General features: G+C 44.8%; 1 protein-coding gene across 1 annotated transcript in view; it reads left to right on the top strand.

The window, feature by feature from the left end:
- Window positions 1-15381, top strand: part of MAPK15 (mitogen-activated protein kinase 15) — a 1649688-nt gene that overhangs the window by 617926 nt on the left and 1016381 nt on the right. Inside the window, exon 5 of the mRNA XM_044067386.1 lies at window positions 7734-7763. Coding sequence (XP_043923321.1) covers window positions 7734-7763 — 30 coding nt within the window. The remainder of the gene's footprint in view (window positions 1-7733; window positions 7764-15381) is intronic.

The following is a 15381-nucleotide window of genomic DNA, read 5'->3' as shown; positions in this document are numbered from 1 at the left end:
AGTTTCAAACCTGAAGTCTTCTAAAGCTAAGTACCCCATTGGGGATCCTTTTTTCTTGCTCTAACCAATGTCAGAAAAAGTTAACAATTGTCTTGCCTGTGGAAAGCAAATACCTCACAGAGATTTTCATTCTTATTGCGTCACCTGTTTGGTATGGAGGTAGCGTTGTTACCTCACAGCAAGAGGTTCTCCCGTTCGATTCTCGGCGTGGCTTGGGAGTGCCTTCTGTGTGGAGTCTGCATGTCCTACCCGCGGTTGGGTAGCGTTCGAAAGACATGAGTGCGTAAATGGGCGTGCCTTCGTTGAAGGTTGGGTGTCGAGCTGGCACCTCGGCGTTTCGTAAAAATCTACTGCCAATCATTAGTGGACCAGAGTTCCGCTGTGGTGACCCCTTTCTGGGACAAAGCTGAAAAGGCAAACAACAACATTGTGTCACCTGTTTAGGCCCAGACCACGACGTTCCTCGCTGTCAGTTTTGTGCCTTGTTCAACACTCAAACTATTCATCGTCAGGCTATCTTTGTTGCTAAATTCTTTCACTCTCATTTTCTGTATTCCGAAATGGCTTCGTTAAGTCATCCAACTACCGATCTTCTGAAAAAACATAAGGATAAAGACAGAGACAGACCTCATAGGTCCAAAACTGCCGACGACACCTCTGTTAAACTAGTCGCCAGTCTGCTGGTACTCAGTAAGGCACTTTCGCAGCCCCTGATACCCACTTCTACAGATTCGCAGGCCTTTACTGAGACCCATTTGGAGTCTGGTATGCCGCGAGATGCTTCTTCGACTATGGAACCTGCGGATGTCTCTACCTTGGATGGGTCCGGAGCCGCTGTGCAGGCATCGGCTTCTGAGGGTGTATTCAGACCTTCCGATGTTCATATTAAACTGACTACTTTGTTTTTGACTAAATCTACTGAATTTCTTAGGCCCAGAGTCCGCACTATGCCTAGGAAACCGACGACCAAAGTGCATTCTCAAGCTCCCATGCCTCAGAAACAAATGCTTAGAAGGGCTGACAACCTTATTACTTTAATTAGGGGAAGCCAGCCTTCCCCCTCTAAAAGACAAATAATTAATTTTCCTTCTGATTCTACAGACATATAAACAAATTATACAACAGAAGGAAGAAACTGTTGCAAAAAAAGAGGAAAATCCCAGGATGCAAAAAACTCCCTCACCAGCCTCAGTAAGAAGTTGAGATCCCTCATAAAATCCTCAAAAGCTAGTTACGAAAATAAAATTGCCAAAGATTCCAAAGACAACCACAAGGCATTCTATAGTTATGTCAAGAATCTAAATGGCAATGCTCAGATCTGTTCTGAGTTACAACAGAATGGCATTAAATATACTGATCCCAAGGATATTGCCAATATCCTGGCAGATCGATTTAGTGCCAACTTCACCCCACTCTCACCCCCTAAAGGGCCCATCTCAATACCAAAAGATTGCCAAATTCTGATAATCACGGCCACACAGGTAGAAACCACACTCTCCAAAGGTAAGAATACAGCATCCATGGGACCAGATGACATCCCAGGCTGTGTACTACATGAACTACAAAATGAACTGGCACCTCACCTAAGTGTCATATTTAATCATAGCCTCACCTCAGGCTTCGTGCCCACTGAGTGGCGCACAGCTACAGTTATCCTGCTCCACAAGGGAGGATCCACCTTGGATCCCGGGAACTACCGTCCCATCAGTCTGACAAGCCTGATTTGCAAGGGCATGGAACACATTATCATGGAACTTATAAAAGACATTGGCAACCTTCAAACACTAGACCCCACCCAGTTTGGGTTTGTGAAGGGCCGATCTTGTCTCCTGAATCTGATTGACGTCTTCATATCAGTCTCCAGAGCTGTGGATGAGGGTAAGGCAGTCCACACAGCCTATCTGGACCTCACCAAGGCTTTTGACACCATCCCCCACTCTGGAATCATACATAAACTTACTAAGCTGGGCATAAATCCCTACATCACTTGATGGGTTGCTAACTGGCTTACTGACAGAACCCAGACAGTAAAAGTAGCCGACTCCAAATCCAGCTCCAGACAAGTGACAAGTGGAGTACCTCAGGGTTCAGTCCTGGGACCACTCTTGTTTGGCATCTACTTCTCTGAAGTACAGGCCAACACTAAGGGACTCTGGCTAACAAAGTTTGCAGATGACTGCAAACTGGGAGCCATTACTGAATCCCCAAATAATGTGGATATTCTACAAAAGGGCCTTACAGAAACAGATGCCTGGTGCCAGAGCCATGGGCTCAAGCTTAATGCCAAGAAATGTATAGTTATCCCCTTTGGAAAAAAACATGTACCCATGAATTACCACATAGGTTGCAGGACACTAAAGATCGAAAGTGTGATGAGAGACTTAGGGACACAGGTGGACAGTGGACTCACTTTCGATAACCACATTACCACAACAGTCAGGAAATCCTTCAATGTGGCACACCTCATCACTAAGGGCTTTTCATCCAGAAAAAAGGAGGTCATTGTCCCACTGTATTCATCCCTCATTAGACCCATTATAGAGTATAATGCCCCATTTGGTATGTACCTCACAAGACATCTCCAACAGCTTGAAAGGCCACAGAAATACCTCGCTAAAAGAATCACAGGCCTAAAGCAGATGCCATATACTGACCATCTAAAAAAACTCCAGCTATACTCTGTGGCATATCATCTACTCAGAGGCAGTCTCTGCTTAACATACAAGGCCATGTCAAACCCTGAGCTGTTGGACATGCTCCACTTAAAGAAATCCCAATCCCTCAGAGCCACACGCTCCAGTGATCTAAACCTTGTCATCACAATGAACAAAACATGCTGGAGGGATAGGTTCCTGACCCAGAGACTCCCCATACTCTGGAATAGACTGCCCATACATATCAAGCAGAGCGCCTTTTTGGCCCTCTTCAAAAGGAACCTTGATGATTGAATGGGAGATAAGAAATTCACCCCAGGAATCATGTCAGTCGCCCTGCTAGACAGGGGCCTGGAGAAGTAAATATTGTGGAAAGAAATATCCAGGGAATTGTTATGGCTAGGCTTGCATAGGCCCTAGGGCCGATAGCCTAGTACCAAGCTATGAACCTATGAACCATGAGTCCGATGACTCTGACCCCTCTGATTACTAGGACATACCCTTATCCACCTATGAGGCTTCAGATGCAGTGGATTCCATTCCCTCTGCTTCCCCTCCAGAGGACTTTTCTTTCGGTGAAACCTTGCATACCCTAAGAGAACATTTCTGCTGGGAATGCCAGGACTACCCTCAGTCCAAAAAGAGACTCAGAGAATTTTTAGACTTGCCTCAGTACAGGCCTCTAGCTATACCCCCTGTCCTGGATATTGTTGATGATGTCTTCATGAAATCAAGTCTTACCCCTGATACTTTACCTCCAGCCCCTAGAAAGCCTGACAGGTACTACAGAGTACCTGACTCTCACAAATTTCATTTTAAAAATCCTACTGCAGACCCAGAGACCATTTCCCAGGGACCTAAAGGTATTAAGGCTACTACAGCCAAAAACCCTACCCATTCAGACAGGGATTCTAGGGCTTTAGACAGATGGGGTAAGAAGGTATATACCTCTGCAACTCTTACCATCAGGGCTTTAAATTGCCAGTTTCACATGTTGAAGTACCAGCAGCATATTATGGAACTAATTAAACAAAAAATGTTGTTGATCCCTGATTGTGCAGAAAATAAAGATTTACAGGAGTTAATGCATTCTGCAAACCAAGTTGGTAAACATACTTTGCAGTGTGGTTTTGATGCCTTAGAAGCATCTTGCAGGGCTGCTGTCACTGGGTCTGTTCTGAGAAGGCATGCTTGGTTGAAGGAACAAATCTTGCCAGACCATGTCAAAGCAAAATTACTAGATGCTCCATTAAACCAAGAATATGTGTTTGGCACAAAAGCAGAAGTTCTTAAAAAGATGGAGGAAAAAGCTAAATCTATGCAAACTGTTAAAGATTTCTTACAGGTACAGCCATCTAGATTCAGTAGGCATTGGCCTTCAAATCCTTTGCAGTCCCTCCCAGGCCTTCTCAGTCCAAACCCAGGGGCAACATACCACAAAGACTACAGTCTCAGGGTATACACACATCTAAACAATGGAGTGCTCCCGCCTCAAAAACAGGGAGTAGTAAGCCCCCCTCTTATGGAAAAAGTTCACAATGACTTGTCTGTCATCCTTCCCAGCCATGCCTAAGTACTTGTTCCCCTAGGAGGAAAATTCGCCATGCATGCAAAAAACTGGGAATACATTACCCACGACCGATGGGTCTTAAACATTGCATCCCAGGGATACAGATTCTACTTCCACTCACTGCCAACCCCAAGCGGATTGCCAGACCTTCCTCCAAACCAGTGGGCAGAGGCCCAAAAGCAAGTACTTTCTCTTCTCAGTATCAGGGCTATCCAACCTGTTCCAACAGAGCAAAGGGGACAGGGTTTCTACTCCAGACTGTTTTTGGTGCCCAGAAAAGAGAACTCTTAGTGCCCTATTCTGGATCTGTCAATTCTCAACACCTTCCTGGTGATACCAAAGTTCAGAATGCTTACACTCCCAACAGCTGTTTCCTATGCTAGCCAAGGACTCCTGGCTGGTCACTCTAGACTTACAAGAAGCTTATCTGCACATCCCCATAAGGGAATCTTGCAGGAAATATCTACGTTTCAGGGCAGGCTGTATGCACTGTCAGTTCTCTGCACTTCCCTTTGGCTTATCTACTGCACCCAGGGTATTCACAAAGTGCCTGGCTCCAGCCATTGCATACTGCAGGCAGAGAAACATTCAAATTTACCCATACTTGGATGGTTGCCTGATTCAGGCAGACAGTCAGGAATTGCTACTTCAGCACTTGACATTTGTAAAGAAACTCCTAACTTTCCTGGGGTATACCATCAACAAAAAGAAATCACATCTGGTACCCAGCCAAAAAATTGTATTCCTGGGAGCAAGCTTGAACACAACTTCCCAGATGGCATTCCTCACTCCAGAAAAGCAGGTTTATCTGACAAATTGCTTCAAACTACTGGCCACCCAAACCCAGCTATCTGCAAGAAAAATACTGCAAGCCCTAGGGTTCATGGATTCATGCATTCTCCTAATTCCATATGCAAGACTGCATATGAGGAAACTTCAATGGTACTTAAAAAAGTCTCTTGTGTCAACTTTCTCAGTACCTGGAAACAGTGATTCCTAGCATTCCTTGCCTAAAGACAGAGTTCCTTTGGTGGGCAGAGGCCTGCAACCACAAGAAGGGACTCCCTTTCACTCAACTCCCCTGCTGCCCAAACCCTGACAATGGACGCATCAGACTATGCATGGGGGGCTCACATGGCAGGCAAATGCATTCAAGGCAAATAGAGCCCAGCACAAATGTGCCTGCATATCAATCAAAAAGAGATGTTAGCTGTACAGAATGCACTGACAGCCTTCAAATAACTTATCCTTCCAGGCCAACTCTTGATAAAGACAGACAATACCACAGTTATGTGGTACATAAACAAGCAGGGGGGAACTCATTCCTACCCAATCTGCAGGTTAGCCATGGCTCTGTGGAACACAGCCTTGAGCAACCAGGTGTACCTGCAAGCTCAATTCCTGCCAGGCAAACAAAATTCACTGGCAGACGACTTAAGCAGAAATCTAATGGACCCACATGAGTGGAAACTGGAACCCAACTCATTCAAGCTTCTAATCCACAGGTGAGGGACAGCAGAAGTGGACCTCTTTGCTTCCCCCCAAAACCATCAGTTGAGCAAAGTTTTCACCAGAACTCCCCACAGCCAGGCATGGAAAGTGGATGCCCTATCCTTTACATGGGAAAACCTCTCAATCTATGCCTTTCCCCCCTCTGCCCCTCCTCTCGAAAGTACTACGCAAGATCAAACAGGACAGCCCAAGGACAATCCTTATTGCACCAGACTGGCCACACCAGCACTGGTACTCACTTTAACGCAGTCTGACAACAGTGCCACCCTGGCACCTGCATCAGACCCCCTCTCTGCTGTCCCAGCAGGAGGGCCAGATTTTGCATCCTCAGCTGCAAACCCTGAACCTAGCAGCCTGGCTTATTCCCTGAATACATCACCAGCAACCCTCAGCAAACAGGTGCTGGATGTTATCCTTGAAGCCAGGAGGCCTAGTACTAGGAAATCCTATTCAGAAAAGTGGAAAATATACTGTTCTTGGAGCCACTCTCAGGGAAAGGACACAGCCATGCCCACCGTACCTCAAATCATAGATTATCTAGTAGAGCTGCTCCACAAAGGCCTATCCTTCTCATCAGTTAAGATTCATTCCTCTGCCATCTCAGCTCATTACAGTACTGAGACACCCCTCTTCTCTCACCCTCTGGTTAAACAGTTCCTGAGAGGAGCTAACAATTTAAGACCCCCCAGGAGAGCTCCCACCCCTGCCTGGGACCTTAACTTTGTACTAGAGAAGCTCACGCTTCCCCCTTTTGAGCCTGCTGCTACAGCAGAGTTAAAATTCCTCTCTTGGAAAACAGCCTTATTTCTAGCCATCACTTCAGCAAGAAGAGTGTCTGAGTTACAGGCCCTTGTGGTTGCGGTATCCTTCATTATCTTCCATGCGGACAGGGTTTCCCTCAGGAGTAACCCATCATTTATGCCCAAGGTGGTATCCAGTGTGGCTTTAAACCAATCCATCCATTTACCAACCTTTTTTTCCTAATCCTCAGAATAAAGGGGAAAGGATCCTGCATTCCCTGGATGTGCACAGACAGCTCAGGTTCTACCTTGACAGGACTAAACCTTTCAGAAAATCTGACCAGCTGCTAGTCAGCTTTGCTACAGGGGCAGAGGGCAAGGCCATTTCAAAGCAAACCATCTCTGAATGGATAGCACACTGCATCCATTTCTGCTACAAACACCATCGAAAACCTACCCCACAGGGGATCAGGACCCATTCCACTAGAGCTACCTCAACCTCTACAGCATTTCTTAGAGGAGTCCGTACTAGGGACATCCTGGAAGCTGCAACCTGGAGTTCAGTGCACACATTCACCAAGCATCACCATTTACCTATCTTCTCTAAATCCAGAGCTGGATTTGCTACAGCAATCTTACAAGGCCTGCTAGCCACCCCTAACTCTTCTTGACTGCCTCCACCCTTCCTTAGTTTTGGGAATCAACCCAAGTGTGATAATTGCAACAGTGAAACATGAAGAACATAGTACAGTTGTGTACACTTAGCATAAATGTAGATGCTCGAGTGTATTCACCGTTGCAGTCCTAGTTACCCTCCCTCCAGCCCCCTGACTTCTCTATGCTTTCTACCTTTACTGTTTTTGACCATATCTTATGGCTGTGGTATTTACTTTTTACTGGAGGTGTTCCACACCATGTAATTGCTTCCTATTATGGGGGCACCTGACATCTGGGGCAAGAAAAACTGATTTAATGGCATCGGCTGCATGTTTTATACCCCTGACGATGTGACGTCATGGAAGAAGCGACAGCATCCGACACAGAAATCCCAAGACTCTGGTATTCGGGCCGACTGAGGGCTACCTGCAGGCAGATAACCCAAGTGTGATGACTGCAACAATGAATACACTCAAACATCTACACTTATGGTAAGTGTACACAGCTGTGCTTTATATGGAGCATTTGTAAATTTGCAATGGGTCTTGTTAATTTTGTTATTACATTTTAATCTAGCATTATGATTTCTTCTCTTTTCAGAGAACATTTCGAGAGATCATGTTCCTTCAGGTCAGTCCATTATTTTATGTGTAGTTTATTCTTGTGATTTTATTTATTTATTTATTTATTGTGAGATTTCCATCTTGCCTTCCATTCCTGAAATCATTTTTCCTGTTTCCACAGTTTGAAATTGATTAACCCAGTGTGCTGTTTATTGGTACCTAAACAGTAAAATCAATAAATGTTAAAACTGATTTTTTTTTTCTTTTCAAGTTCTTGTTTTTCAAGCATTTGTACATGAATTGATGGTAGAATTAATGTGTGGTAAAGCCATATATGGGGCAAATGAATGTTAGTAGTATCCACACTGTCTTCATAGCTGGGCAAATGTTAGAACAGTATCCACACTCTCTAGAAAGGCATAGCCTTTCTGACTGGTAATGGAGAGTGAACAGCGAAAGGTTTTGATTTTTGTAATGCTCCTCTAAGCTGAGATGAACCTAACATTTCTTGATAACAAAGAAATGGGAAATTTTGGATGTAAATTGTCAACACAAAATTTCTTCTACCTTGTGAGATATGTGTGTTTTTTTGCCATTATGCCATTGGCATTAAATGGCACACTCTAGTGTATAAAATCATCTTTACTTTACTTTGTCTTCATTTATTCTGACTGCAGATGGAATTCTAAAAAAAAACTTGCTGTCAGGGTAAATTAATCTTATGGGTGTCTATTTATACACATTAGCACTACACCCGATCTAGTCATTTACAGTAAGATTAAGTCTTTTAGACTTTCACGTTTTATAACCATCAAGTCTTATATTTTCCTCTCCATCCGTCTTGATTGTTGGGTTATCCGCCCTCATGGTGAGTCTGAGCTGGCAACTTTTCCAGTGCACCCCGTTGTTCCTCAGATCCCATTTTTGGCCTTCCACATCAGACGCGATCTTCCAGTGCTCATTGGGTTTAGCTAGATATGTAAAAACCTTTGTATAATGTGGGTTAACTCCATGATATTTATCACAATGTTTCTGTGTTGTGGTACTTTTTTTGACTGTTGTAAACTTATTTTTATTATATTTGTACTTCTGTTTTATTTTAAAATGCCAAAAGCCTACCCAAGCTGCAATTACTATTAGAAAATTTCCTGACAGAAAGTTGTTATAATTTTCTGTCTTATTCTTCTCTGTCCTATATGAGGTGCTTCTGTTCCATCTTTTTCTGCCAGCCATATAACCTTGATACATATTTGTTCAACATTATATAGTTTATCATCCATGAAGAAAACTTGGGGATTTCACAAGTTTGTAATGTGCGGGCAGAAAAACCCCAGCCCAGGAATTACACATGAGCTTTGTACTATATGCCTCTGACTGGAGCACCTCAAGTTCAGTGCAAGATCTGCAAGCCTGTTGCACCCAGATTCTTTATGAACAGAAAAAGCAAATAATTTAAAAAAGTCTTTTCCCTGCTTTATTGAGAGATGCAGTGAATATAATTCCTCCCAGAGTGGTAGAAGTAGGACAGAACAAGAGAGAAAGTCAAAAACAAAGGAAAAGAGAAAGAAAAAGCACAAAAAAGCGAAAAAGAGAAAAAGACACTATTAGTGTCCCTCTGCTTCCCTGGCTCCAAATATTCCCAAGCCGTTCCCTTCATATATACCTTCAGCTCCAGGCTGATTGGATCAGGCTGTTCTAAAACCTTTGGTGTCAATAGCTGCCCACACCAAGACTATTATTGTACTGGACTAGTTTCCTCACAAGTGTGCTTCTGTGAGCAGCAGATCCAGTGAAAGGGAACTCTGTCAGTTCTGGGCTCGAGACCTTCTTCATTTTTCTCCCTTAGGTCTATTAGGAATGTAGTGGACATTGACTGGGATCGAATAATGACAGCATTCTTCAAGACTCAGATAGATATGGGGATCATTCTATCCTTCTTTCCATTTAGGATGAATAGGGTCAGTCCATCAACTCCTTTTTCTGTCACTCCTTCCCCAATATTCCTTCTGCTATCACTCCTTCCCTATCATCTCTTCTGATATTGGTGGTTTCTTATTCAAAATCTATGGTGGATCACATGTTGTTGTTGCTGATGAATCCTCATTTATTAACAACTTCCATGCATCTGACACACTCAACTCCAAAATATTTTTAGCTCTGTCTCATCACTGAGAGGTCCATCCCAAGAAGTAGATGTAGATGCCAACTGCAGTGCAGACCTGTTCAGCTTTGTTTTTGGTATCAGTGAAGCTGATGTTAGATATGTTGACTCTGTTCTCATTCTTTGTGTTGAGTGGCCCTTCAGTTTTGGAGATGCACCACTTGGTTCCTTCTGCCTCCTTCGGTTTGTAGTCAGAGACAGTTGTTGACAGAGTCTATGTTTGCATTCATATTCTTCAAAAGGATCATTGCTCATCCATTAGTGCAGTTTTGGCTCCTGCTCCACAGGTACAGTCCACCGCTGGTCACTTGTTTGAGTTAGTCATTGAGCCCATGTCCTCAGCCACAAGGACAGTCTAATTCTGAGCACCGTGAACCCATCCTTCATTAAGGCCCCAGGGACACTTTTGCATTTTTGGATGATACTCTGGGGTTCCCTGGGAAGTGGCAGTCCAAAAGGAGACACATGGATTCTTCAGTAAAATCCCTTACTCCAGACACTGACCTTGATAAAAGGGAAGGTTCCCCCTGCACCTCCCCAAGGACTGCAACTGACTGTGGAAATGATGTAGCAGAGGAGGAAGTCTTGGCCCTGTGACTCCTTTTTCCTAGATGAGCAAGTGTTGTTTAAGGCCTTTGGAGTTGGCCCCCTCTACTTCCTGGGTGGTCCCTCCTGCTGACTGTCTCATTGACCTGGTGGTGGAGAGGACATGTCGAAAACCTGACATGGTAGAGTCTATTCCCTGCAAGCCAGCTAAGATCTAGAACCCCCCAGTGGACTGCTAGTATTGGAGTAATGGTCCTTTTACTGAGTCTATTGTAGTTACAATAGCCACTAAAATGGAAATTTTAGAGGAGAACTCCATGGTACATTTTCTTAGAAAGGAGTCCAGAACGCCAGACCATTTCAGAAAGCAGGCGTACACCTCAGAAATAAATTATATTTCACACATGACAAGTCTCCAGAGGGATCTAGTGGAACAGACCTTAGATTCCCTCAGGAGACTGCACACACACTGGACAACAGAAAACAGAGGAAACTTACCTATTTAATATGCTGTACATTGCAAGTTCACAAATCTGACCATAAATCTGCTTCACAATGTAACTGGTGGAGCAGCTGGGGCAGTGGGCAGCAAGAACCAGCAATGCTACATGCTGACATGTTTGGTTGCACTTGTGTGACTTTTCAGGTAACTTCAAAGTATCCTTCTTCAATGCTGTTTATTATGAATAATCTCTGTTTGGTCCAAAAGCTAAAGAAACCATAATGAAGAGTGAACAACACTTTCTGCTGTGAGAGTATGCTTTGAAACCCTTTAAAGGTCCTATTCAAGGAAATTGAAGAGTACCAAAGAGCTCTGGTTCAAAAAAGTCCAATATCTGTTCTTTGGCTCAATGTCAAACAGGTCTGCTGAAGGCAGAGAAGAGTCCTTTGATGGACATCAGCCCTAAGGCAGAAGGAGTCAGCACATGCAGGGGTCCAGAAGTCCCTTTTTAGGGAGACCTTCCTTGCCAGCACTCCTGCAAGTTGCCCTACTACTCCCTTCTGGATGCAGTCAGGGGCTGTATTTCTCTTCACCCAGAAGTTTGGTCAGTCATCATCGAGGACAAATGGGTGAAGAATATCATATCCAGAGGCTACATCGTACCAGTCATATTGTTCCCAAACAAAGTATCTTATGTCTTTTTTGCCCGATCCTCAACCAGAGGGTCTCAGAGCTGACTTTGGCTACTTCAATAGACTTTGACTCCCTAGCTGGAACTCCTCCCCTTACTCATAATACTCTCTTCTCCTGAATTACCTCAGATTTTGTTTGCCTCTTCAGCGTTTGGATGTAGTCACCAGTAGCTCGAGTAGTCTGTGGGATAGAGAAGTAATTTCTTTTTGTCTTGGTCAGCTTTTCTCCCCCTTATTTTCACACTGAGTGTGTCTACTGCCTCAAGACAGGTTATTTTATTACTAATTGCGATACTTGTCCTGGATTTAACCGTAGGGCTGTAGTAGAGCACAAAAACAAACTAATATTGAAAGGATTACTTCCCTCCACTTCTTCATCTTCATCTAGAGCTCCCTCCTCATCCAAGAAATTATAGGTGTCTACAAAGGGAAATGCAGCAAACAAAAATAAAGATTCATGGAAGTGTTCCTCTGATTGCTCTCCTCCTCCTCCTTTGGGCTCGACTCTGCCCAACAAAATCATGCAAACATCAGATCCAACTACTTGTTCGGATCTGGCCCCACCAAAACTGCAACCATCAAATCCAACTGTCCCTTCGGATCCAACTCAAGCGAAGTCAAAGTCTCCATATGTAAGATCAAAATTCTGTCTGAAGCCTGTTACTTCAAGGATGCATGCACCATTCTTGCAGGAGACTCCTCAAAGGGTATCCCGTTCACCCTCAACCTCTTCATCCCTCAGGTCATTTAGGACAGGATGATGAGAAAGTTTATCAGAACCCAGATTCATTTGGGAGTTATCCTGGCTCCATTTCCCATTGGATACATGAGCCTACCTCCAATTCAACCCCACATTTTGACTCCTACTCCTATCTGTCCTCTAGTTCTGGAGCCTATGGACCTGAGAACTCCGAATTTGTCTGTCAGATCTGAAGACTTAGCCTTCAATGACATTGAGACCTTCTGTGATCCAGACATCCTTGACATTTTCAAAGCCAGAAGGATCTTGGAGCCATAGTGTTTGCACCAGATCTGGGGGTTTTGAGTTCAACTCTGATGTTTTCTGAGCCATCCCTTCCTCTCAGAACCTTGGCACTGGACAACTTGGCTCCGACCTCTGCACTGAGGCAGGATTTTGGGGGGATTGAGCTCCATTCTACACAGGTGGCTTCAGTTGCTGCCAGATCGGGACTTGGCTCCACCATGACCTTTGCCTTTGAGGTAGTGGAGAGAGCATTTTCCACCTCCATGGACAATATATTCTTGTCCCTCTCTGGTCTACCCCCCCCCCTCAGCCGTTCCATTTGGATAGTTGGTTTGGTCAAGCCTGGAGACAGTCCTCATTCAGGACTCTGCTGGCACTTCCAAGTCTGTCTGGAAGCTCCTACCAGAGAGCCTCCTCGGAAGCATACATGTAAAAGGAGGCACTTAGACTCCCCACAAGAGTCTTTAACTGAAGACACTGAATTTGATGAAGGAGAGGGGTCCCCCAGATCACCCCTTGAGGAAGTATTTTGGTAAAATCCTCAAACTTGTGAAGACAGAAAGGTGGTTGGTCTTCCGATCCTCCTCCAAAGGAGGAGTCAGTATTTCTTGAGGCTTTTGGATCCATCTCAGCCACATTCTGGGTAGTCCCCCCAGAGGATGAGATGGTGGACCTCATCTCTTTCCTGGCTTGGAGGGATCTGAACATCACAGAGCCTAACCCCAAGAGGCTAGATCCAGGCAGCCTTGACATTGTCAAAGCCAGAAGGATCTTGGAGCCATAGTGTTTGCACCAGATCTGTGTTTTTTGAGTTCAACTCTGATGTTTTCTGAGCCATCCCTTCCTCTCAGAACCTTGGCACTGGACAACTTGGCTCCGACCTCTCACTGAGGCAGGATTTTGGGGGGATTGAGCTCCATTCTACACAGGTGGCTTCAGTTGCTGCCAGATCGGGACTTGGTTCCACCATGACCTTTGCCTTTGAGGTAGTGGAGAGAGCATTTTCCACCTCCATGGACAATATATTCTTGTCCCTCTCTGGTCTACCCCCCCCCCCCCTCAGCCATTCCATTTGGATAGTTGGTTTGGTCAAGCCTGGAGACAGTCCTCATTCAGGACTCTGCTGGCACTTCCAAGTCTGTCTGGAAGCTCCTACCAGAGAGCCTCCTCGGAAGCATACATGTAAAAGGAGGCACCTAGACTCCCCACAAGAGTCTTTAACTGAAGACAGTGAATTTGATGAAGGGGAAGGGTCCCCCAGATCACCCCTTGAGGAAGTCTTTTGGTAAAATCCTCAAACATTTGAAGACAGAAAGGTGGTTGGTCTTCCGATCCTCCTCCAAAGGAGGAGTCAGTATTTCTTGAGGCTTTTGGATCCATCTCAGCCACATTCTGGGTAGTCCCCCCAGAGGATGAGATGGTGGACCTCATCTCTTTCCTGGCTTGGAGGGATCTGAACATCACAGAGCCTAACCCCAAGAGGCTAGATAAGTACCTCATTTCCCTGAAGGCTAGGCCCTATTGGAAAAGTTGTTCCCCAGTGGATGGTATGATGGTAGCAGTGGCCACCAAGAAAGAACTCACAACAGAGTTCTTCTGTCCATCCTCTGAACAGAAAATCTGGGGCATTGGACAGATTTATGAAGCATGTCTATGCTTCAGCAACCTTTGTCCTCAGATCACTGAACTATTTGGCACATGTTATGAGATTTCAGACAGAACTGATCATGGACTTTTCCAGTACAGTCTTGGGGTACATGTCTTTGGAAGACAAAAAAATGGTTTCTTCGCAACTGACCACCCTCCACTCCCTATCGAACACCTGATTGAGGTTAATTTATCGTACCTCAGAGGGAGCTTTGAGAGCTGCAAGTTCAGGAATTGTTGTAAGAAGGTATGCCTGGATGCATCTATGTGACTTTGCAGAGCCCTTCAAGACATCATTCATCAGTGCTGCGTTTGATGGCTCCACTTTGTTTGGCATTAAGGTGAAAGAAATTCTGTCTAGGAGCGAGGAGGATGGAAAGACATTATCTGCTGTAGAGGTACATTTTTTTACCCTTCAAAGGACCTTCTCCCAAACTAGAGAGGAGGCAGAAAGATGTGGTTCTGCAAGATGTAAGGGTCTTCCCAGGACCCCTATGGGGATAGATCCCCCTGTGGCAGAGGATGGAGTTTTAATGGAAGAAGTTGCCCTTGTGGCAGAGGTGCCCACATATCAGGGCTTCAGAGGTCCTTTTTCTGAAAAGCCCTTTCAGCTCCCCTGAAGGGTTGCCCAACTGCTGCTCTCTGGAGGCAGACAGGGGGTGTGGGCGCTTATCTCTGCACCCAGAATTCTGGACAGCCATTAACAAGGATACTTGGGTGCACAGAATAATGTGTAGAGGTTATTACTTACCATTTTTCCTTGTACCTCTCCAACAGGCCAAAAGAATTCCCAACATTCCACCCAGTCAGAGGAAAGCAGTAGCTACAGAAATAGAAAAGCTGCTGAGAAAAAGGGTCATCCAAACCTCTATTTATTCAGGCCAGGGATTACTCGCTCCATCAATGTCTTCAGCCTGGTATCACAGTAAACTGTGCCAAGTCTCAACTCTCCCCTGTTTAAGCCCTGAAATTCATTGGTGCGCATATAGATACTTTCACACTGATTGCAGACTTGCCACAGACATAATCTACAGAACCAAACATTACACATTCTCTCTCTCCCTTCCCCCTCCTCCAGCTAGACTGGTATTACAGCTTCTCAGATCAATAGTTTTGGTAGCAAGATTTTACATGAGGGTACTGCAATGGACCCTTGTGGTATAGTGGTTATTAAAACACACCCTCTGACTGCACCTATTCAAATTACAAATA

The sequence above is a fragment of the Protopterus annectens genome, chromosome 3.part1 (assembly GCF_019279795.1).
Source record: "Protopterus annectens isolate FY-2018-M chromosome 3.part1, PAN1.0, whole genome shotgun sequence".
Lineage (NCBI taxonomy): Eukaryota > Metazoa > Chordata > Ceratodontiformes > Protopteridae > Protopterus > Protopterus annectens.
The sequence above is the reverse complement of the archived record's forward strand: the minus strand, read 5'-3'. Positions and strand labels throughout refer to the sequence as shown.